Source organism: Oryza sativa, chromosome 8 (genome assembly GCF_034140825.1).
Source record: "Oryza sativa Japonica Group chromosome 8, ASM3414082v1".
Lineage (NCBI taxonomy): Eukaryota > Viridiplantae > Streptophyta > Magnoliopsida > Poales > Poaceae > Oryza > Oryza sativa.
In genome coordinates, this window is record NC_089042.1 from 24,931,866 (window position 1) to 24,957,821 (window position 25,956).

The window sequence follows — 25,956 nt, forward strand, 5'->3', positions numbered from 1 at the left end:
CCTTTACCATTTTTTCTCCGCTCCATCTCCGGAGAATTTTCAGAATTTGCCATCCAATACGCACTATCTTTAGGATATGCCATCCAATTCGTACTACTTTTAAAATATGTCACTGGGACGTGAATTTTCTTCACTCTATGCCACTCCGTCCGATGTCAGTCCTCGTCGTCGTTCGTCCGTCTGCTGCCGCTCGCATCCCCTTCTATCCGTCGGTGCCCCCTCCCCTCCCCTCGGGTCCATTCGCCGGCGCTGGCCCCGTCTCGCCGTCCATCCTCCGGCACCGCCCGCGTCCCCGTCCACCGGTGCCACCAACGGCGACAGTTGGACTCGGCAGCAGCTCCTCTTCACAGCATGTCCACTCGGGGGCGAGGGCGGGTGGAGAGTTCGGGGGTTGGGGCGGGGCTGGGGTCGTTCCAGCCCAACCGCTCCCGATCCACCCCGTTGCCATCCCTATTGACAAGCTTGTTTCTCATCCAGCTCATAAGGTTTTTTGTTTTGTTGGTCTTTTTTATAAGTTTCTAATGGAACATCTGCAATTGCAAGGAACTTCCAAGCTGTATTAGTAGGATCCTCCACAACTCAGCGCGATTTCAACAAAACTTGAGAACTTGGCACTTCCCTGCAGTCCTGTACTGTTCGTGTAATAACTTATACTTCCTCCGTCCCAAAAAAATAAATCTAATACGGAATGTGGCACATTCTAGCACTACGAAGAAAAAGATTACTAGCTTTTTAGGAGTAGTTCAAACGAAACAACATGTTTGCCTCCCTTTGATCCTTGCAGTTATCACCATAGATCTGCCAAACTGATATGTTCTATGCCGAACAGTTAACTGAACTTACAATGGATATTCAGTTATACATTGTCAGTGCACCAACACAAGGTGACTGAATAGTAATTCATTAGTAACTAAGTTCAGATCGCCTTATGAGTCCGATGTGTTTATCATTCCTACAAGGACAGATTCAGACGATGATTCTAGTGGCAGTGAAACATGCAGGATATGAAGAGTGGAACTGGTGCAGATTGTAGAGAGAACTGATCAAGCTAGGTACGCTCCTGTTAATCATGATATATTATGAAAAGAAACAGAAGAGATCAGAAGGGAACTTTTTCTTGTAGAGTATGCAATCTTGCTGATCAATTTACAGGGATCACTGATGTATCTACTGTTGTAAAGAACATGTGCAACAATGGAAATTCAGAACTATTGCTTTCTTAGCGAAAAAAGATAAGAAAGATATGTCTGACATGCAAGAATTCTGATTTCTGGAGGTGTTGCACTGCTCTGAAAAGTGCAGAATACCAGTATATGACTATAAGAATTTTGTAGCTGTCTTTGCCTCAACAATATCAAGTGCTTTGTTGAGGTAAACAGTTTCAGAATAGCTTTGTTCCTTCTAGAAAAAAAAAATCCCATGAAATGTTTTTCATGTCTGCTCAAGGAAATGACAGGGAAAGGTGGAAAAGAAAATGAATCACTCCTGCATTTTCTAAACCTGAATCTCAGCCAGATAATTTCCATCCAACGGATGAGACGAGCAAACCAGGGGTTCGGAGAACAATTCACCGACCCCAACCAAAGATACCCCCTACCCATCAGCACAGCCGCCGGTGAAGTTGCCGGCACTTGTGTCCATCTTGAAATCCAAAATTTTCCCTGGAAAATTTTCGGATGGATCCAAGACACCTGCAGCAGTTTCTCTTTGAAACACAAGATTTTAAAAAATAGAAATATATAATGTTACTCCTGACGGCTCATTGAATCCTACAGAAAATGAATCCACAAGTTTGTTTTCTAAAATAAATGTTTCGTACTATATAGATAAAATTTTAACAAACATGCACTTAGAATATGCCAATTTCATTGAATAGAGAGAGAAACAATGTACAAAAATATGAAAACTGTACAAAACAGAAAAAGAAAAAAGAAAGCCGGTAAATCATTTATATTTTGGAATGTGGTCAATAGCACTATCGGAGAACATGGGAATTTTGAGAAAGGAGAAGAGAAACAATAAGATCTACGTATCTTCCTGATAAATTTTCTTTAAAATTTCTATAAAATAAGCTATTCGATAGGAATTTTAAACAATTTCGAGAGGGACATTTCTTTTCTCGAAAAGGACCCTATAGGAATTAATGTGTTCCAAAGAATTTTAATCCCCTAAATTTTCTTTATTTTTTTCTTTGTTACAAAAGAGCCCTAAGTTCCGAACACGGTGAAATGAAACTGAAACGAAGGCACCACTAGCCGACACCACCGGCAGGCAGCTCGCAGCCATCTGGCCCATCTCCATCTCAACCTCTCACGGACACACGGACGATCGGTCGACGGATGGACAAAGGAACAGCCACAAAAACAACCAGTTAATTTCCATCTCAATCCACGCAACATTGGTCACTGATATATATACCCTCTAAACGGTTTACATATCAGCCATACTTAAAGTTAGACAAAAAAAAGTACTACAGTACAGAGGATATGTGTTCCATACTCGACCATGCAATAGTCACGAGCTGCCTCTTCGTCGTCTAGAGACAGACAAACAGCTTATCCTACCCGACACTACTAGAAAAAAAAATTCGTAGACGATGTGCTTTTAACTTTTCAGGCGGTCTTTTTTTTTTTGGCACCATATGTCCGCCTGCAATATAGGGGCGAGGGGCAAGATGACTGTCCGTCTGGGAAGATATCCATTTTAAGAGCTCCGCTTATATCTTTGTAGGCAGCGTGTTATCTCGTCCGCATGAGAAGATTGACCTATATAGTATTCTTCCTCCCCGAGTTGAGCTTTGTAGAGTTTACAGGAAGTTTCTCTATTCAAAAACAAGCAAAATATAGAAAGGAGATTTTGAACTTGAAATTTTCGATGAAATTTTCTACAATAATTAGATCATACATTTGCGCGACAGCCTCAAGCACGCGGATATGGATCCTCTGCAGTACTACACATACAGTAGCTGCCACTGACAGGTGGACCGGTCCCACATGTCAGTGGTAGTAGCGTCCCACATGTCAGTGGCAGCTACTACATATACAGTACTGCAGACAATCCCCACTGCAAGCACGCACATACGCAAGCATGCAAAATCGATCGATCGATCGATATTAGGTCGTCGCCGACGATGACAGGACACTCCCGGTCGATTGGCCGCGACCGTTTGTCAATGGAATATCTCTCTTTCTTTCTTTCTTTCTCGACGAGTCCAATCACATCATGATTCATGCATGGCCATCAACGGCGTGCGTGCGATCGAGCCGATGCATGCGGGCGCTTGCCGGCCGCGGCGGCGACGGCGATGCGACAGGCCGGATCGATCGCTGGTGTTGCTCGCTTTTTCTTCCCTTTCCGGCGAGGTCGATCGACAACGACGACATGAATGAATGATTCGTGAGTCAAATGTACGGTGGACGACCATGCACCAATCAGCCCGGCTAGTGCTAGTGCTAGTGCTATCCCCACACGACCACTCTCTCGAGTTCCCCTAGATAGATCCTGTTTCTTTTTTCTTTTCCTGATTCATGGACGTTTTCCATCCTCTTTGGTTATGAAAATGCGCCGTTTTAGATATTGGCACGGTCTCAACATATATTTAATTTTAACATGTCATTTTTAATTTTTTATGTATCTGTACAGCTCGGAAATACAATTTTAACTCCTATCGTAAATATTTGCACATATAACTGGAAGAGCTTACGATATTAAAAGAATGCGTGTTTTTTTTTCATTTTAAAAGTTTGACTTTAGAGATAGTATGTTTTCATGGTCATAACCAGACTAGCATAGTACTTCCTCCTTCCAAAAATCTGAGACCTATTTTATTCTTTGGTTTCTCTAAAAATCTGAGTCATATTTGGAGTCACTATGTGCTAAATTAAATTGTTGACCAGAAACCAAGAAGCCATTTTAGTACTTATTGGTTGCATGTTCATTATTTTTGCCACATGGTGAGTGAGTTAATTGCTTCTTGGTTTTGATGAAAAAGAAATAGGTATCAGATTTTTGGAAGGAATGAGTAGCATATAATATTATGGTGATGTTTAAAAAACCACCATTATATCTCTATTAATTTAAAGCCCATTCGCTGCTCCCCATATATATATTAGCACCCAACCATTGTCTTCACCAAAAAAAACCAAGCAATTGATTAATAAAAAAAACTGGCTGTATTAGTTGCTTTCCTCACTCCCAGCCCATTTCTAATTATACAGGCCCGTTGTAACATATCAGTAAGTTACTCGTATTAATTAGTATTAAAGGCATAAATTAATTTTCCTGTTATGAGTGCGTCTTGTTAAATTAACATGTGGTATAATTGGAAGAGGTTGTACTGTACATGGTGTTTCATCATAGGTTTGTAGAATCTCTTGTTAAATAATACAGCAATCATGTGGAGAAAATGTGTACTTTTGGGTGCATATAGTACAATTAGTACTAAGCAAGATTTGTCCATCGCATACTAGCTGTCGGCTGCGCATCTCTGCCTTCATTTCTCAGTCAAATAGCTAATCATTTGGGGAAAGTAGATTTGTTGGAAGCAAAGAAGCCTTTTCTTTTATTTCTTCTCCTTTTATGCCTGCCTAATTTCACTGGCCTGAAAGTGAAGTCAGTTGTCATACGGAGTGACATGACAATAGATAGATTTATTTGAAGGACTTGAGGTAGGTAGATGAAAGAAAGCCTTTGTTTCCATCCTCCCCTATTCAGCATGACCGAGGTTCCATCGCGATTTTTGACATTATGGTCCTCATATAAAACTTATTTTATAAAATATGCTCTAAAAACTAATTTAGAAATGAGTAAATTGCGTATTAGATCCCCTTATGAGACCATTGTGGTAGCCTGAACCAGGGTAAAGCAACATTTTCATATTGGACTGGTTATATTTACCAAATGATTCACTTTGGTCCTGGTTCTTCTATACCTAGCTAGCGTCAGCACCGTGCTCGTGCCAAGCTCTCCTAGGGTCAGCTACTTAGCATTGAAGGCGCATACTTATGATGGAGGTCAATCTCCCTATCTGGGTTCGTACTTAAGCTTAGGAACGAACAAGAGAAAAGAGAGAAAAACTTCCCCCATTGCTGTGGAGAGGGTGTTTAGTGGTCAGGTGGGGGTGTGAGAAGAGCAAGTTTCCGTGTACATCCTTGGCCAAGGACATGAGCGACCTGCTTCTCGGGCTGGCTTGGCTTTGGCTTGGTGAAGGTGTACTGATCGATGTCGGCAGTGAGGAGGATTTTGTGGAGATCGTAGTGGGGGACATAGTAGTATTCCCCCCAAGGGCATTAGCTGTGTACTTGGGATGTCACCAAGCCCATGGACAAGCTCTAACTTGAGGTCATGCAAGGCGACGGGTGGTTTGCAGGCTGAAGGTTGAGCACAGTGGTGTCACCGACTAGACTCAAGATCGAGCATCGGAATGGTGCCAACCGGAACTGACGACCTCATCGACAGTGCTTGGCTTTGGCCATATGGAGAGAAGAGAGCCATTAGAGGGAGAGAAGAGAGAGATGGAGCTGGACTGCTGGAGGAAGAACGGGTCCGAGTTGAAATAATTGGCAAAGACAGATGGTCCAAAGTGATAATGTGTGTTTACCCCAGTCCAACTTGCAACCATGGTAAAAATATGTGGCCCAACATGCAATTTACTCTTTAAAAATAGACCCATAGCTTGCCGCCAAAGACATTGGTATCGATGTTATATGTATATACATGATAGACGTTGGCACCAACATGTGGTTGCCAAGAGTCACACTGGTGTTGACATGGCTAGAGGTTGCTTCAAGAAGCCTAGCACAGATGGTCAAAGGTGAAGGCCATCTCATGAGATGTAGCGCAAAATTACAGACCCACCATCTCTAGGTAACTAGCTCGACCTTGCCCTCCATCGACATCGTCCATGGGCACCTGGCTCGACCTTGCCCTCCACAGACACCACATCTGGAATCGACCAAGCCTCTAGCCTCCAGACAGGTTGTCCCTAGGCTTGACGCCAGCCTCCATCTAAGACATCTCTAAGCTCAATCTCTGCCCAAGTTGTCTCAGGCTCAATATGTAATCCTATGCCCGTACCATCTCGGGCTTGGCCATTCTTGAGCTTGACATCCATTTCTGCCAGCGTAGCTAGCCAGCTTGACATCGGGATCTGCCCATGCCCTCTCGGGCTTGAGCTCCCCCCCCCCTTCTATCATAGGCTCGAGCTCAGTTTCCACCCTTGTCGTCCCCAAGCTAGGTCTCCGCATGTGTTGTCCCTTACTAGGTTGGACCTCACCTCTGCTTGCGACATCCATGGCAGCTGGTAACGCAGCATGGGGGACGAGGGTCGGTACCAGAGCCATTAGTACCAATCTCTAGGCACGCTAGGTTGGCTTGGTCCACCACATGTGTTGGGGCTCGGTGACAGGGACTCCAGCTCCATGGCTTCAGGACCCGAATAAGTTTTTCAGAGGTTTGTTTCTAAAATGGCTAAAGTATTAAAAGTGCAAAATGTACTAATATATAAAACTTTTTGAGTATGAGTAAAACTTAATAAAAGAATATGGCTAATTTATCAGTAAACAAATCAACCACAAGTGCATTTAGGTAAAAGAATAGAACATAGGACTCTTTGGGGGGCATAGCTAAAACAAACTCAAATGCACCTCCAAGCTAACATATATTAGGTTCGGATTTCATATTCCTATTTTCAGTAATTACACAGTAAATTTCTTTGATAATAAAGGTACCTTCTATTCTTTACATCAGCTATAGATCCACGTATCTACTCCCTCCATCCCATAATATAAGGCACAACCACTTTCCTTAAATGTTCCATAATATAAGTCATGCATGCAAGCATGCAATTAACTATAACATCTTCTCTATTAAATTATAACTTTTTTAAATCCTCCACTCTCATGTTATCTAATCCTATTGGATGCATGCATTTTATTTATTAGGATGATCCAAACTACAAGATGATAATAATTATTTCTTGGTCTTTGGGTTAAGGATGGCTGTGCCTTATATTTTGGAATGGAGAGAGTATATCACACAAATATTTATCAGGTGATTAGATACTCTATGTATGGATAGACACATGAGCCTTTTTGGAGAGCTTCTGGGAGTTGCAAATTTTTCTCAAATCAAAAGTTTTCCTCAACAGTTAGCTTTTCGTCCAAATTATGATGATATAGTTGCATAATCTGATAATGAATTAGAAACCAGAAAACATTTTTTCAGCTTATCCAGATCTTACTCTATAAATTCTCACTAATAATCTAAAGCTCCTTAAAACATCCCCATGAAGTCCTAGCTATCGATATGATCCACCGCTATCTCCGACTTTAACTATGACAAAATGCAGATCAATGGAACATATTTGGCTAAAAAAAACTCTTAAAAAGTGCAAGTGTAAACACTAGTAGATGCTACCAGCAGCTATAGGTCTTAAAAATTTTCAACCCCCTAGGTCGCCAATTTCTCACATTGGCAGGTAAACTTTTGCAGTAAGTAGGTAGCCAGCATCAGATCCAAAAGTCAAAACCAGCAGCTCAAGAACACAGGCAGTATCTCGTATATATGGACTAAACAAAGGTGATGAAGATAGCGACGCTAATGCCGCGCCTTAATTAGTAATTAATAGTGATCCACGTTTCGTGCTGCATATTGCTCTACCCTTTGTATATTTCTCGTCATACGCTTGGTCGGGGAGAGTGTGAATCCCGAGGACGGTAAATTCTTGGATTCGTGTCCATTTCTTAAAATGGATTAATTCCTCGAGCGATGTTGCCGTGGCGCTGTGAACGGAGCACACAGCGCTGTAGCCATAGGAATTTTACAGAATTTCTACAGTAACTTTGTAAGAGATTGCTGGTTAATTTTTTCCATTATAAAAATTATCCAATGTTTCTTTTTTTTTAACGACTCGCACAAGACGGTGCGAAGTTCATAAGGAGTTAAGGGAAGACGTTTTTTTCCATGCAAGTTAGTTGAGTTTCCAAATAATTGATTCATTTACAATGAAAAACAGACACATTTAATGTTATTTGGGAATTCAAATTAGCAATTCAGTTATTTACATATGAGTGCTTAAGTTTTTTTCGTGGGTTCAAAGGAAGCATAGATAATATGATGATGTGTTAGGGGTACATGACTTCAGTCATCAGGGTTAACAACTCTACTAATCAACGTATAAAGTTTGGTGTCCACATATATTACGCATATGGTGAGTAGGCTTTCGATAAGAATTTAGTAAAGCTACAGATACAGTAGGCGTGTGTTTGAAGGCGCACTTATAGGTGTGTGTGTGTGTTTGTGCATGAGTATATATAGTGTGCGTGTGCAGCCAAGAAAAAATAATTCGAACTAAGATATTATTATCTTTATCCCCTAAAATGGGGAGTACTTTGAAAACACATATGTAGTGGCTGCAATTGTCTGTACTACTGCAAATTTACTATGCATAGAGAAAGGTTTGATACATGAGGGGGACCATAAAAAGTTAAGGATATTGACCTTGTTTATCCTCTAAAGTCGAAAACACTAGCAAAACAAACTCTAAATTGTAAGTCTGGTAAGCTAATTAAGTGGCTTGACCAGTCAAAAAGAGCTTACAGGGGAGTAACAGGAAAAGGGAAGCTTTGAACAGTTGTGGTGTCAACAGGTTATGGACAAGGATGTGATGCAACATAAGAGAGAAAACAAATATTTATGAGAAGTGTCCTTGGTGGTGGTTGTTAGGGCACAAACAAGTAGATGTGTAGAAGGAGGCTAGCTGTACATCACCAGCATATTAAACCAAACTACAAGAAAAAAATGACAAAATGCAAGTGTGTATAAAAACCAGTAGAAATAAATGACAAAACAATCAAATGTATATAAGCTAGCTAAAAAAAACTATTAGTAGTTCTCAACAACCACTTCTCAATCATAGAAGCTATGTCACAACAGAACACAAAGTGCATGACTGGTCCATTAGTCAAGAGTGATCAAGAGTCTCAAAACCACACGCTAAAGGCACCTAAAAGACAAAAAGGCTATGAGCATAACGTTTGCTCAATGATTCTTTGCAATGACAGGAGATATCAATTTTGCATTGCAAAATTATATGCAGGACTAAGTTTCTTGAAGATTTTACTCTAGACTGACATAATATGGTTACTGGAAACTACTGCATAGAGACTAGAGAGAGAAAATTCATAATATATTTCAGTACTTATGTTAGTAAACAGTAACTGCATTGCACTCCAGAACCAGGGAATAATCTAGATTCTAGAGTAGATAGAGACGTGTATGATTCACATGTATGCTCATGGTCTCATGGATGATTCTTCCTTGAAGAACATTACAATAACATCTCAAATGCAGAAGCAAATGATTAAATTATAAAGCTGTAATATTGCACTTGAGCTCCATACCAATTAAAAGGTGACTTTATACATATATATAGTCATATATATGAAATCTTCAGGACCATCTCAATTTCTGGTGATAAGACCAATGGCCTTACATCATAATCAAACGAGCTAAAAGACAGTCTCAGCAAGCTAATTAAAGCAGCAAGAACGGCAACAGGTGCCAAGGAGAGGAAAGCAGAAAAGAAAAAGAAAGAAAAAAGAGAGGATTTGAATTAATTCAGAGAGAGAAAAAATGCCTGGCCTTCCTGCATACCATCATATGATCAGTACCATGGAACGGTTTCTTCTTCACCAAAACTCGATCTCCTCCATTTTGTTGAGCTAAGCTCGCATGGCGGCCTCCATGCCTTGGCTCTGCAGAAGAACTACTGAGAGAAGACGACGGCGGCGGCGGCGGCGGCGGCGACGACGAGGTCACCGGAATGGCCTCCCGGAGACGAGGAGGAGCAGGGAAGCATGGTGAGGAAGGGAAGGCAGGTTGAAGGAGATGGTGGCATTGGCATCCTCCTCTTCCTTCTTCATATGTCCCAATGAACTGGTGCTACTTGCACAAAGCACAAGCGTGTGGGTTAGAGAGAGAGAGAGAGAGAGTGGAGGGAGGGAGGTTTCTCTCTGCACCTAGATGTAAATGTATTTTTGGTTAGAATACTAGAGGTTTTTAAGCACACACAACTAGCTTAGGCTGTGTTCGCATGCACCTTTTCCCATCCCCTCTTCTTCGTTTTCCGCGCGCACGCTTTTCAAACTATTAAACGGTGTATTTTTTGTAAAAAGTTTCTATACGAAAGTTGCTTAAAAAATCAAATTAATCAATTTTTTAAAAAAAATTAGCTAATACTTAATTAATTACGTGTTAATGGACCGCTCCGTTTTCCGTGCACAGGAGTTAGGTTCCCATCTCCCCCATCCGAACTCAGCCTTAGCAGTAGCATGAGTTTACACATCAGGATCATCTGTGGCCGCAGTCCATGTGGACAGCTATCAGCTCATGTTCACTAACCATACCATAAAAAAAATAAGGTTTTATGGAGCCCTCTACTGTATCTTTTTCTAAAAGGGTGTAAAAACTATTGGATGTTTACCTCTGTTACACTTTACCACTATCAACAATTCAAGAAGAAAAATGAAATCTAGATGAACAATACTGCAATGTTGTTTTTTCTAGGTACAAGAGAAAACCCCGCTCTATATTATTGTTGTACAAACCCAGATACTGTAATGTTGTCATATAAAGTAAATGTGAATGGATATATAAAACATCTAATGCGTCATATTTCCAAAATACAAAGCAGTGGAAGTATAATTTAGCAGATTGCTAGAGATATGGAGGTTAATTTGATTGGAGGGGACAAATATAAAATGCATAAAAATTGTACATAAGGAACTTTTTTATATTATTTAGTAACGAACAAGTGACAACTTGCATGTGTATGTTTGTCTTTCACATAATACGAAAATTATAACTACTCGCAAAATGGTTTAAATCTATTGTTATTTGTCAAATAACCAAAGAAGAAAACATTGCTACAACTATAAGAAAAGAAATCAGTTGCCTTTAGACTTTAGTAATTTGTCAGATAACCAGACCATACACAAATGCAATGACTACCAATGAGCTCGCTCTAACCAGACCATACACAAATGCAATGACTACCAATGATGCAGAAAATCAAAGCCTTTTAGGAGAGATAAGGGAGAAGATTGTTCCCATAAGGAGCTGACCAAGAGAACGAGTTATAAGGCTTTGGCTTGCTGATCAAAGCAGAAGTGTAGGGGTCCAAAAGTGAAAGAACACCGTCTTTTTTCTCCAATCTCACGTGGGATCAATTCCATCTTTCACACAGTGAAAGTTTCTAAGAGAAGGGTTTTTTTAGGCTTGCCAGTTAGCAGGGGTGACTTCTGTTTTGCCATTCAAATCTCTGTTTGAGAAGAGGGTTGAACAATATGTGTATGCATGTGCTGTTGACCAGCACCTTTTCATGTGGAACACAAGCAATAGCAAATCCCTATTTTTGTAAGATATATGAGTGTGTTTAAAAGTAAATCTAATCATTTGGTTTTCCATTAAAAAAAATCAAACCTTTCCTCTAGATTGCAAGCCTGCAGTTCTAATCATGTTGGAAGCCTAGAACTGTAAGAAATAATAGTTGGCCATGCTTGTCTTGGGTTTGAGTCGATTTTGAATTTTAGGTTTGATTTCTTAAAAGAATAATTTTAATTAGCTAGCTTTTGTACTTGTTTTCTAGCGATCATGATAGCCAGACAACAAAAATAACAATATTCAAAATCACCTCTAGATTTTTATCCTAGCTCCAATAAGCAGTAGTAGGGTACGATTCATATGTTGATATGTGGTAACACGTTGCGATTCCACATGTACATGTGGTGATGTTTGTGCATGTGCACTTTCCTTGTAATTGTAAAATATAAACTTGCAAAGAAGGGATAACCTAGTAAAAAAAATGCACTTCCTCCGTTTCATATTATAAGACTTTCTAGCATCATCCACATTCATATATATATTAATGAATCTAGATATATATGTGTCTAGATTCATTAACATCTATATGAATGTGGGCAATGCTAGAAAGTCTTATAACATATAACGGAGGTAGTACCTGATTTTCACCAAAACATTGAGTGATGAAATCACTGGTAGTTGCAACCTATTTTCTTCATCCATAATCGAAGACCGCAAAAAGCTAGATCTAAGAGTGATCCATGGAGAAGGCTCATAGGTGGGCTAGGTTGGTGATGGTGCGATGACGTGGATGAATAGTCAAAACAGCGACGAGGGAATAGAGAGAAGGCAACTTGGTAGTGCTTTATATATTAGGGTTGCCGTAGGTACTTGAGATCCAATGGTCCACTATTAGAGTTGTCATATATAATAGGTGATCCAACGGTCTAAAGAGCACATAACCTAGTAGGGAAAAAACATTGAAATGGTACCTTTACTTACAATGTTTATTTCTAAATGTCTCAGAGAAAATATAAATTATAGAGGATAAAATACAATAAAGATTCCTCACATGAACAGCTAACTAGGGCCTACCTCACCATATTCGCCCTCTTATAGCGAAACTAGGTGCATGGAAATATTGTTCCCTCGTGTTGTTATCTCACATTATTTTTATGGATAAGGAAGCAAAAACAGATCGCGTGAGATATCACCATGAGAAGAAATGGAACAGTGAGATGTCCCCATGGAAAATAAATACTCCCTCCGTCCCAGTTTAGAGGGCGCTAAATATTTCTACCGGTGTCCCACAATAGAAGGCGCATGTTCAAATTTGTTCTGTTTCTCCCGAGATTAGCCCCGTTAATGATGTATGCATGCAGTTTCAAATTGGCTGTGCGTAGAGCATGCAGAGAGACGGGTTGGGCCCAACCAGATATATGCAGTCTTTTTTTAAATTAGGAACTTAGCCTATTGAACAAGAAACTTAGTTCTCAAATAACCCAATCTGAAATTCGCTCCTATGGAGATTTTAACTCGGGACCTTGGAGTGTTATTCAGCTCACTGCAACCACTAGGCTATATGCCCTTTCACGGATACCAACATAAGCAGAATAATTTTTGGCATAGAGAGAAGGAGTAGAATCTGGCTACGTGTGTGAGGAAGAAATAGGACCAAACCAAACCGAGAAAGCTACTCCCTCTATTCATAGATATAAGTATTCGAAGTATCTAAAGTTCGTTCACAAATATATAAGCATTCCAAAGTAAAACTTATTCATCAATCACCTCTTATTTGAATTTCGTCTTACCTTACCATTAACCACCCACCCCATTTATCCTTTGTTTTAAAAAAGCAAACATCTCTACTAAACAACTTACAAATGTCTATATTTATTGATAGGAGTATAATAGTCCAAATAAGATGAGGACTGAGGCAGGGGCGGATTTACAACGGGGGCGGAGGGGTCTTGAGACTCCACTACCGCTCCCGGGACAGTGGAGACCCCCCTAAGCCCCCACTAAATTTTTTTCCCATAGATCCATAGGATGTGGGGACTGGAGGTTCGACTTATGCTGATGTAGTTTATTCAGCTCCCACTACTATTTTTTTCTAGATCCGCCCCTGGACTGAGGAGATGAGAAAGGTAGGGAAAGGGCAAGGCCATGGGCCACCATGCACCGCGGCACAAAGCGGTGTACAGAGCAACAACGGGGGCACCACTTTGACCACCACCGCCGCCGGGGCCGCCACTTCACGGCTTCACTCCCCTCCCGGCCCTGCCGCATCACGTGCACCCCGGGCCCACCACCGGTGGTAGGCCCACCGTCGCAGGCCCCCCTCACTCTCTCAGACTCTCAGTCGGTTGGTTCAATCGCGACGCGAATTCGCTCGCAGGCGTTGAGGTCAGTAAGGAGGAGGGGCAGGAAGGTCATTTCGCGCGCCATGAATTGCAATTGCCCATACGGAGGTCGCACGTGCGGGGGATCGGGCCCACCGGTCGGACGTTGGCGGGACCGAATCCCGCGACATCGGCCCGGCTCTTCCACCGATAATGCCCCCGCGGCTACACAAACATGATGGTCCATGACTCGATGGACACACAGCTTCCATTCCGATTCCTCCCAATCCCGACGCCAACCTCCGTCTCCCTCCCGTCCATGCCATACTACAGCAAGTATAGCAGTAGCAGCGTTGCGTTGTCGCCGTCCCAACTCCCAAACCGGCCAGCAGCATCACCTTAGGCTTAGAGACAAAACGGCAACTGTGGAGAAATACAAGGGGCGCAGCGCACCAATCCACCACCATGACCCAAAAAAAAACACACACACATCATCAGAGTGCAACCAACCAACCAACCAACAAGGAAAGAGGCAAAATACGTCCTAGTACATCAACAGGCGTGGATTGGCAAGGAGAGTTTTGGAAGTTTCCTGTCCAGAAAATTGGTAGTAGCATGTAGCCTCAGCGTATTCTAAAAGCAGGCCGTAGGACAAAACAAGCTCGCACCTTGAAAAGATAGGCCGAGGCACAGCACAAGTAGCTGTACTCTACAGACTCTACACGGTGGCTCGTGACAAGAGAAGAACCAAGTCTGGTGTTTTCACCTTTTCACCTTCCTCGCCAGGTTGAAGCACAACTGCACAAGTGGTCTTTGCTAACAGCGGCTGTCAGTAATCTTTACTAGGGCTTGGGTTAATGTCTCACTCCTCTAGTCGTCGAGCCAACCAGAGGAGCCGTGCATGAAAGGCGGATGGTCCATGCCTCTGGACAGAAATTCTGGAGGTGGGTACCATCCTTGCCACAAGTCATTTCTTGGGGCGAACTGGAGTCCAGGGAAGGGAATTCTTGGAGCAGGAACGAACGGTAATGCAGGGAGATCACTCGTTGTCTGTGGCAGATATTTTGCAACCACTGCATCGACCTCAGAAGCAGCAGGGGGTGCAGGTAGTGAATCTTCCAGCTGTCTGCAACCAGCACCAGCTTCAGGTGTCCCTCTGGACAGTGTGTCTTCCAGCCTTTGATATTGCAACCCAGCTGAAAGCCTGCCTCCTCCAGGAAGTGAAACGATCGGCTGCCCAGAAAAGCCAGGTACGAGTTCATCCAGAGGAGGTGGTGTGTCTTCCAGCATCTTGTATTGAACTCCAGCTGCATCTGCAGGTCTCTCTGTGAGTGGTGAATTTTCCAGGCTATGGTACTCAATGCCAGCTGATGTCACCTCATCACAATCCGCAAAACCAGTTGGTTGTTCCACAGGTGCACTTCCAACATGATCGTGGGCTTCTGAACCAGTATGCCCATGCTCTGAGTTTGACATAGTTTCGGTTTGTTTTTCACAATCGCTCTTGTCAGATGATGAAATGCTCATGTCAGATCCACAACCCATGCCTGCATGATATTCATGGGTTGGATCATTTCTTCCCTCGTAGTTGCAAGGCTGCCGTGATCTTCCATTGGTATCTGTCCAGTAGTCCCCTGGCGAGCTAGTAGGATCATGGTATGTGTCAGACAACAACTGATCTATAACAGAGGCATTTAGTGGTGCCTCTTCTTGTCTTTCTTTGTTGTCAAGGTCATCATCCCCCTCATTAGCCATTTGTGCATGCCCTGTGTTTACAACAGACCTTTGAGTATCATCTAAGCACCACACATTTTTACTGATGTGCCCCATTGTTTTAGCTATTTCCTTGTGTTTCCGAGCCCAATCACTACGGCTCCATAGAGAAAGAGGAGGTGGTGACATATTCCATTGTTCCATAATCTTGTTATCAGCATCAAGCGACCCAGGCAAATAGAACGACTACAGTTTTCCAAAGAAACAGTCAGAACGGAATTTTGCAACACCATGTCAAGGATAACATGCAACTGTACCAAGGAGAGTACTATCGTACCTTTCCTGCAAGCTGATGAGAATCCTCCCATATTAGCTCATATGGTGGGTATTTCCTGTCCAGCCTACCAGACATTAAAAAATGGAGCTGTGTTAACAATCAATGACAGCCACAAGTATATATGGAGAGTGGGACAGTACCTTTCAGTTTCCTTAGGAACAATGAGTATGATCAGCTTGGGCTTGAAAGTGAGGGCTTTATTAATGAATTGATTAGCAAGAGAAGCTTTAAACCCAAACGGAGGATTCAATCCCATGATCTGAGGGAAATAGCAAATATCAAGTAGAGAAAACTGAGACTTTCTGTGAGAACAAATAAAATGAATGGCTGGGTTGTGAGTATACCAATCGACATCCTGTGGGCAATTCATCTGGTTGAACGGTCATCCAGTCTCGTCTCTCAAAATTGAAGTCATTCTAGGGAAAGAGGTATGTTGTGTCAGCTTCAACACAGGATAGGGTGTGACAAAAATATTTATCAGGTGCATGACTAGGCCCTCATATATGTAGCTTTTACCCTTTTAATCTCCCCGGTATTTCCATCTTACTGAACGTATCTATTTCATGCATGGTAACTTGTTCAATATTAAAAAAAACATCATATATTACCCCCACCTTTGGTTGAATAAGATCAAAATTTTTATAGAAGCAACTTTTTTCAGAAGCTTCAAGCTTTTCCTTCAATAATAAGCTAAAATCATTTGAGCCACAGCAAAAGTCAACAACCTAAAACAGACAGGAAAAGGAATGTGTAGTGAATTGTTAGAAGTGGCACATCTGGATCATGTGTAAAGGTCTTCTATTTTTATTATGAACCCAAAAAAATTGGTACAATCAATATCAGATGGAAAACTAAACATAGCATTAAGTTGGTAGATCAACAGCATTGCAAGCACGATTACAAAGAGTCAAATCAAGACATCAATAAAATAGAAAATCTGCCATCATCTACTTCTCTTGAAACACAGTATGAAGATTTGAGAGGTTAATCCAAGGGTATAAAGCAAGTGGCATTAAACACTTGACAGATCGAGCAGACGGTGACACATAAATCCTACTATTACATTATTGCAATCATTTAGTATCTATGCTAAGCAGCTAGGGTAATTGTTTGCATAGTATCGAAATTAGGACATTGAGGTTATCCATTGTCATGACTCGGCATAATATCAAAATCCATAGAGCAAGATTAGCACGAATAAATGAAAATATATCTCCGTGTTAGTTTTTGAGAGCCAGCAGGCTCTTCCCAGACTCCCAGTACAAATAAACAACTGCCCGAGCTAATTTACTTCATTTGAACCTGGATATCTAAGCTTGGCAAGGATAAAGCATCGATACAATATCGCTACAATCGAACACCAGAATTTATGCAGATGTATGACACAAAAAGCAAGCACATTGAAACCTGTATGTTGCATCACTTATGCACATTCATGATGACCAAATTTACATAACAAAGCAGAACAAACATGTACCGTATCACCACTTTCAATATACCATTGTAGCCTATCTACAATCTGCATAATTTAAACATTGTTATGTCAGTACTAAAAACAGCATCAGAAGAAGGTAGAAACTAGAGTATATAATAGTTAAGCATAACAATAACCCCGAGGTAAGAATAACCACTATTTTTCAGTGCTAATAAAAACAGGGCATGAAATCAAACAACAGTGGTTATGAAAATTGAAATATGAAGTTTGGTTTTCATTCATCACAATTGAATTCACAAGTGGTAAAAAGTAGCAAAAGGATATAGATCTCTAGAAATTTCCATTGGTAATACCAAATGAAACAAATTCCTACTTTTGTTTATTGGTGCAGTGGACATATTTATGCAAGCAAATCACAAGACAAGATTGACACTTGAATAAGATTTTAAAAAAAATGTGTTTGATTCCTTTGTCCACGTTTAACTCTCAGCACATAAAAATACAGCAAAATGGTACATGCCAAGGAATGGTAGAGGGGTAGCATAATTTGTTCTTGCTTAATTTTAATCATGGCAACTTCTTCTCTAAACAGAGGGAGGCCAAACAGTTCCTTCTATGAAATGATGATCATCTCTCCATCTTGAGACAAAGGGAGTGGTAATTAAAATATTTGACAAGTGATGTGTACCACTGCATATGAATGTGCAGAGGTCCAAACATAAACCTCATTGACACAGTAATTGTCTGGAACTTTGGATTCACAAGTAATATTTGCAGGGCTATTTGATAATTGGAACATTGTTTTTCCAAGTATTCATCACGAAACAATTTAATTCATGCAGAACCAAACAATTTATAGTTGAGTAATGAAGAGTAAACTGAACAAGAGTTGAAGGACGAGATATAGATTTCTTTTTCCAATTACAAAATCAAGTACAACTTTGTTAAAACTGACGATAATGAGCAAAGAATTGGCAAGAATATCCATTTAAAAGAAACTTGATCGGTGGGGGAAAGACCACCCCCACGGCTTTTTCACGAAGAAGCCTCAGCAGCCAAAGCCAGCCAAGAAAGTCCATGAACCCTGGTCCCTTGACACGAGGACCTGCCCCCCATGGTTCGGGCCTTAATCTGTGCTTTGAGGCCCCTGTCCCGTACACGAGGGCTTGCCCACAGGTTGTTTTCTAACACGTGTTTTAACCGAGGGGCCAGCGAGTGTCCTTTTTAAAACCAACCCTGAAAACTTGCTCCCAAGGGGAGTTGAACTAGACGCTGGTAGGTGCTACTAGAGTGTTGTGGCCACTGGCTACAGACCCGTTCGCAAGAATATTTATTTCATGACAAGACTGTTTTGGGTTAACATTTAAAAATAATATTTATAACTTCCGAAATCAAAATGTTATCTTCCAAAGGAAAATTAAAAGGATGATAGATCAGTACAGCAAAATAACCAACCCACAGTATTACTGATCTGCATACCAACCTGCTCGAGTTTGTCCAGTTTGGTGAAGTGGCGCCCATAAGATGTGTAGCGCATGCCATGAAGAAATGGTGCAAGATATATATTCAGTTTATTCTGCAGACAATAGTTCATGATATCATGGATAGAAGAGGTTTTGTTATTTCTATACAGACTACAAACTTGCTTTTAGCATATATCACTCCACACAATCATAAGCAATTACAAGCATGTTAGAATCATAGGAATTTTTCTATTATCTGGTGTGATGTTGACCATTCTCATTGTGCATAAAGAGAAACAAACTATAAGGCCTATTACATATAAGAATGAGACACAGGAGTTCATAATATTCAGCAGTAAACCATTGTTACAGCAAGGAAGTGTGTTTTCAATATATTCATGTACCTTCCACCTTGCAAGTTGGAAAAGATCACTAGGTGCACATACAGATTTGACATCTTCTATGGATGCACCATTTTCTAACATATGCAGAGCAGCATTTATAGCCTGCAAGGACAATATGTAAGAATCGACCAAATTCATGGCATTTCTTTTAAGGAAGCGCAGAAGAGTACCTCAACAGATCTTTGCACCATTCCCAATGTAATCTTATCAGTATTCTTCGAAACCGGTGTGTGTGTAGATGGAACCACTAGCTTTTTTTGTATATCCTCAATGGTTATATCAGATGACACTTTCTGTGCGAACTCATGAATCCTGAATTAAAGGATAATCTCAGCTCTTGCGGATTGCAGTAAATAAAAACACAACATCACCTAAGTTCAGCTTCAACAGACATTTTAAAGGGTATCATGCAAACTGCATGTACAATGAAATTTTGTCTGTTGAATAAACCATGGAACAAATCATTTCTGAATTCTTTGTTAGCAGCCAGAAATCCAACAAATTTGAATACAACCATTTAATCATCCACAATGGATGCTAATCTTGTCAGAAATTCCAGGTGTCCCCATATGATTTGTAATAAATTTCTGTATTCTGTTTACCTCTTCAACTTTTCTCAATGTGATTCAGTAGTCAGTACCTTTACAACAGAGTGTAAATAAACCCCAAAGCAGTTAAGCAAAATAAACTTGGCACTCACTCACTGCTGGTACACCAATCCAAAAAATTGCAGTTTATTTTTTTTTCAAACATAGTTGAACAGTAAAACATAAAAGGAGTAGCTATGGTACATGGTAAAATTTTCCACCAAAGATTAGTTTTCCCTCCTTAAATATTGCTTCTGCTTCCTACCATTCCCACTCGTAGGATGATCAGTGGATTATGTGATAAGTTTACAAGATTGCATAAAACTAACTACACATGTACCATAGCCACTCCCAAATTATAACTGTATAATTTTTAGTTTCAACAGCTTTACTAGAGTTGTTTTTATGCGGAACAAACATTTGGTTTTCACTTTTGCAGTCAAAGTTGATTGCATAACAAAAGGAAACAATGAGAACTGAATGAAAGAGGAAAACAATTAACAGTAGAAGTGCGCAAGATTTACCTCCTCTCAGTGCTTTTATCAATAACAGGGAATGAGCTCAAGGGGATAAATGACGGAACTGATGTTTTTTCCCTAGCCACAGCACTAAGAGCACAATGTTTTGTACCTCCAGACACAAGCACTTTCCTCTTTTTGGTTATCACATCACTTGAGGAAAAACGGTTCACTGTACCAAATGATTTTTTGTCACTGGACAATGGGGCAGGTGGACAATCCTCAAGAAGCCGTATCTTAACCACCTTCTTGTTCATTCCATTTACATCGAAGGGCTTTCTCGTGACAGCAGGATTATCAGGAAATTTAATATGATCTCTTGTCGGGGTTCTAAGTTTAGGATCAATATCATGTTTCCTATGCAAAAATTACAAGATTTAGTCAGAAATTTGTGTACTTGAATAACAAACGCAACAATTTTATAAAAAAAAACTGAGAAATCATACAGGCAAAATATTAATATTCGGTTATTGGGAAGAAGGCCCTCCCACGCCCTTTGGAAATGAAATACACCATTGTCAACGAAGTCATCAAAGGCGATTTTCCTATGTATAGATTTGCATGTATTAGTTTAAGAATAAAGTTAAATAAATATCAACTCACAAAGAATGCATTCATGATCAACTCATAAAGAATATGCATTAGTAACCCACTTCCTGCAAAATATGAAAAAGAGAGAAATCCTTGCCTTGGCAAGCATCTTCTATGATATGCCTTGGGACACCGTCGGCACACAGCAAACTGTAGCTCCTTTTCATCCTTGTTTTCACCATACTTGCAAACATCACATTTGTGCAGTGGGCATGCAAATTTTACCCCACTGGCTATCTTTGTTGTATATTCCAATGCTTTGGCTTCATTTTCAGTAAAGAGTAACTGTGCAACGCATTTAGCATGGTAGAAATAACCACAATTCGCAGATGCACAGGGAAATACCTAAAAAATAAAAGCAATTTATCAGGTCAGAAGATCAAAAGAAATTCAGACAGTTTTAAAAGGAAGGAATAAATCACATATTAGACTTATAGAATAATTTTGAAGGAGTGCAATCAATTACTAATCTTGGAATTCCATAACAAAAGGGCTAAAAGAGATTAACCTCAGGAGTATCTGTTTTAGCTGAACCCAACCTCATGCATGCAAAACATTGATATTTTTCAAGCTCACAATTCTTGCACAAAAAAGGATTCAATGCCTGTAAATATGGGAAAGCTAAGTGAATGTTACCATCTAATATGTGTAAAACATGTGAAGTAAAAACGGTATCATTCATGAGTGGAAGATTCAGAACAGATACATCAAATTGACGCCTAGTGTAGCCTAGTGTTTGACAATCTTCACCAGCATCCCTGACGGCATGAAAAGATCTGAGGCACTTGCCTTCGCAGCTGCAAGAGTGTCGCAGAAATGCACATCACGATTGGTAAGTTATGAATGAATACATCACAGAGCATTTTTCACAGCAAACAAGTGACAATAGTTGAGGTTCAAGCCTCTAATATACAATCAATAAAGAACACATAAATTTTACGAGAAGTACAAAGAATGTGTAATTTTCTATTAATTCTGGCCACTGCATCTAATGCTGCACAAAGTCAATGTAAATCACTACAAACCGTCCACACCAAATGGGATTCACAAATTTAAGACAAGAAGCTATACCAATATATGATATACAAAATTTCAACTCGCACATAACCATACTAGATCTCCATTCATGCATCTTGAAGAGCTCCATAACAGCCCTCTCCAAAAGTGCTGCTTGGCACAATAGTGTTTTTTTTTACGCAATTAAAAAAAATTGACACAATGGCACAATAGTTTTAGCCACTAAGAATGTGTAATGTTTGCTCCCATCCAAAACATCCTGCTGTAAAATTGAGCAAAAAAAAACTTCCTCTACACCCAGAAGTTTTGCTACACAGCACATAAGATCTTCTCAAAGTAAAGTCCATCACCGGTCCCTAAACTTATACCGCTGTGTCATCCCGGTCCCTAAACTCGCAAATCGACCATTCAGGTCCTCAAACTTGTTCGACTGTGTCATCCCGGTCCCTAAACTTGCAGATCACTCGTTTAGGTCCTCCAACTTGTTCAGTTGTGTCACCCCGGTCCCTAAACTTGGATTTGAATATTATCTGGGTCAAATAGGACGGTCTAAAGACTTTATATTTAAAAATAATTCATAACTTTTTCATGTAAACTCTAATGAAGACAAACTTTATATCAAACTTGTAGCCCTCTACGCGATCTACAACTTTGTAGTTGAACTTTTTTATTTTTAAGTCATTTTTTGTCCCAAAATGTAATTTTAAAATTAAAATTTCAAAATCTATAAACATGCAACAATATTTTGGGACCCTAAACAGTTTTAATTAAAAAACTTTTCAACTACAAAGTTGTAGGTCGTGTCGAGGGCTACAATTTTGATATAAAGTTTGTCTTCATTAGAGTTCACATGAAAAAGTTATGAATTATTTTTTGATATAAAGTTTTTAGGCCGTCCTGTTTAGGGACCAGGGTGACACAACTAAACAAGTTGGAGGACCTAAACGAGTGATCTGCAAGTTTAGGGACCGGGATGACACAGTCGAACAAGTTTGAGGACCTGAACGGTCGATTTGCGAGTTTAGGGACCGGGATGATACAGCGGTACAAGTTTAGGGACCGGTGATGGACTTTACTCATTTTCTCAGGTTGTATACTTTTTACTCTTGGCATACATGTGTCAATAGCTTATGCTTTACTCAAACAAAATCGTGAGGATTTTTACTGATTAATTGAATAATATACCACACTTACAAGCACAATAGTGCTATCGATAAGATAAACATACAAATTATGTTTCAGCGAACAAAAGGGTGCACAACAGATCATATAGGTGGTGACAACAAATTATTCCAGGTGAGCGCAAAGTAGAATAACCTATCTTACTCACCCATTAAATCAATTATTTCTCCTTATTTTCTGTAGTTCATTGTACAGGAATTAAAAACCAAGGTTGCCAGTAAAGTGGCCAAATCCATAGCACAAGAATAACTAGTAAGTGGCAACATATAGGTATAGGAACGAAATTGTTGGTATACATACATTATTGCAAGATCAGAATTACGAAGTATGGTGCAGTTAAATCCAATTCTGCAGACTAATGGACACCAGTGTTTACTATTCCGTAAAAGACCGCAATTTCGGGAATTCCAGAAAATATTGGTACGAAAGTATCTAAAATTTAAACAAGTTTTGACTGAATTTGAATAAATTTTGGCCAAATTCACAACGGATTGAAAAAATCCAGCCGAAATTCTCCAAATTTCAATCCCTGATGGACACTAAGTTGTAAAGACAGAAAATCCAAAATATAAGACCTCTTTGAATTAATGAAATAAATCCATAGCCAGAATTGTAAACAGTTTCTATAACTTGACAAGAAATGTTTAATGACCAGTATAAATGTTGGGAGCAAGGTTCAGGAATTTCTAAATGCAGGAACTATATCTGTTTGCTGTATATAAAAATTATCCAAGAGCAAAGAAAAGGACGTGCACCTTGCAATTTCACCACCGTTATCACATAAAGCACAAACCAAATCAACATTAGCAGAACTCTCGCCTTCAGCGTTATCAGTCATATCTTCGAGTTTACAATTGCAAATTCTTGCTTCACTCTTATGCCTTTTATAAAACCTGTTTAAGCATCCAAACAGTATATTATTTAGCACTGTAATTGAAATTTACAATTATTTCTCTTTCCGTAGCATATTCTATAACATATGTTTTGCTTTAGTCAAATTATTCTGGCTGAAACAATACCAATAAATCAAAAGTAATGCTGTATGATGAGACCCTCATTAAAGTAATTAACTACAGAATGAAACTAAATGTTCTACATTGTTTGTTATAGAAACAGGATTCTTTTTTTCTCATAGCAAAGTTAACAACTGCCAAAAATGAAGTGCATTTCATCCAAATAAGCACTATAAACAGTACAAGTGGCAACATGTAAGTATATCTTAAATTAATAGGCTGTAGCTATGCCTGTCAAAGTTAAAACTACAAGTATGCAGAATACAAGAAGTTCCCACTTGGCTGCAAACAGGAGTATAAATTTAAAGCAGAGACCAGTTGACCACTCCATTGGTTATACAGACAGGCTCAAGGCATTAGCAGTTCATTGTAGGATGAAATGATCCAAACAATCATTTTCTTTCCAAAGAAATAGCAAATAGAAAGCAACAACCTTACACCCATGGACCCCACCTAGTAAGTACGAAGAAAAGCTCATCTAGTTCCTCCGGAGCGCAATATCCATGAAGAATATGAACAAGGTAACCTGCCTTCTCCACCAGAGCGCAATATCCATGAAGAATATGAACAAGGTAACCTGCCCTCTCCACCAGAGCGCAATATCCATGAAGAATATGAACAAGGTAATCTGCCTTCTCCTATCAGCCTCTAGTTTCTTTCCTTTGTTTTTTTAGTGCAGCCTCTAGTTTCTTACTATTTGTCATGCAAAAATTATGGCATGGCATAAACATTCCATCGGAAAGCTACAGACTCGGTTTACAGATGAACTTGAAACAGCACATCTGCAAATGGACGAACCAAAATCCACCCGACACATCCCAAAATTGAGGGAAACTACCAAACTGCAGGATCAGGATCCAAACCGCTTCAAATGGAAAAATATATTATACTTGCTTTTTTACGCCATCGACCAGGAAAAAAAAAAAGAAACACCGTGCATGATGTCTAACAGGGAGAACCGCTCGCCGAAGCAATCAGGCATGCCACACCACATGGCCACATTTGTGCACAGAAAGTGGATATGCGATTATTAAGAGTCTACGACATCCTTATTTCCCTCAGCTCATCTAAACTGAAAAATGCAGGCCAGTGAAGTCGGGAGTCGAACACGAGCCGCGGAAGCCGGAAGTGGAGAAACGCGTCAATGGCGGAAGCCGCGGAGCCACAAAACATTTCGGTGCCAGTGCGCCTCCGCCGACGCGTCGCCCACCTCACCGCTGCTCCACCGCCGGCTGATTCCGAGCGCTCCTCTCCGGTGAGGAGGAGACGAACCGTGAAACCAACCACGGAGGAAGCCAAGAGATCATCCGACGAAGCTGTGCCTCCTCACCTCAATCGATCAGAACCTTCCTCAACCACACCCAGAAAAATCTCCTCCCCGAAAAACCGCAAGCATTCCGCCCAAAAATCCCTCCCAAAAAACCGGAGCCAACCGATCACCCCCAAAATTCGCCACGAACAACACGGAAACGATCATCGAGCACGCATACCTCACGATTCGAGCAGCTCGCAGCAGGAAACCATCGGGATGCGCTCGCTAGGGTTTCGATCGCCGCGGAGAGACGAATCCGAATCCCCTCCTCCTGCACAAAACCCACAAGCCAAAAACCCAACCACCTCTCTCTCTCTCTCTCTCTCTCTCTCTCTCGCACAGAGATGAACTGAACACCACGCACGCTTTGAACGAAGTGGGAGAGAGAGAGAGGAGAGAGGGTCACGTCCAATTCATGCTCGCCTCTCTCTCCTCCTCACTTACCGACCCGCCCACCCACCACCTCACTGACAGATGGGCCCCACACCCGTGGGGCCCGGGTGGTCATGGGCTAAGCGTAGCCTCCATCGACGTGGGGAGGAGTCGCGGGATCCTCCGGTGGGGCCGACCTGTCAGTGAGGGTGGAACGGCTCCGGATGCATGGGGGTAGGGCCGGGCGACGTAGGCCGTAGGATAGGCCAGCCTTCCGGGGGCGTAGAGCTCGCGTGGGCCGTCGGATCG

At 40.7% G+C, this 25,956-nt stretch overlaps 1 protein-coding gene across 2 annotated transcripts; it reads right to left on the reverse strand.

Moving 5' to 3' along the window:
• Nucleotides 1–14,200: 14,200 nt before the first annotated feature.
• Nucleotides 14,201–25,615, reverse strand: LOC4345959 (protein ENHANCED DOWNY MILDEW 2). 2 transcript variants are annotated; one of them, XM_015793362.3, is made up of 16 exons: nt 25,454–25,615; nt 23,706–23,843; nt 21,458–21,548; nt 21,260–21,355; nt 20,849–21,096; nt 20,607–20,705; nt 20,167–20,517; nt 19,226–19,367; nt 19,056–19,157; nt 18,672–18,764; nt 17,231–17,272; nt 16,368–16,478; nt 16,098–16,169; nt 15,894–16,012; nt 15,754–15,817; nt 14,201–15,662 (listed from the first exon to the last, which is right to left on the reverse strand). In XM_015793362.3, exons 2-16 carry the CDS (start codon nt 23,786–23,788, stop codon nt 14,574–14,576), a joined length of 2,802 nt encoding a protein of 933 aa, XP_015648848.2. In that variant the 5' UTR covers nt 23,789–23,843; nt 25,454–25,615; the 3' UTR covers nt 14,201–14,573. The 2 variants fall into 2 exon arrangements, with proteins under 2 accessions (XP_015648848.2, XP_025875760.1); XM_026019975.2 differs by lacking the exon at nt 16,368–16,478.
• Nucleotides 25,616–25,956: the final 341 nt, after the last annotated feature.

Bases quoted from the DNA above. Each gene is read 5' to 3' on its own strand.
- LOC4345959 (XM_015793362.3), bottom strand. From the start codon at position 23,788: ATGACTGATAACGCTGAAGGCGAGAGTTCTGCTAATGTTGATTTGGTT. The intron at 16,013-16,097 runs GTATACTCACAA...TATTTCCCTCAG, and splicing joins TGCCCACAGGATGTCGATTG to ATCATGGGATTGAATCCTCC. The intron at 15,818-15,893 runs GTACTGTCCCAC...AATGTCTGGTAG, and splicing joins GTTCCTAAGGAAACTGAAAG to GCTGGACAGGAAATACCCAC.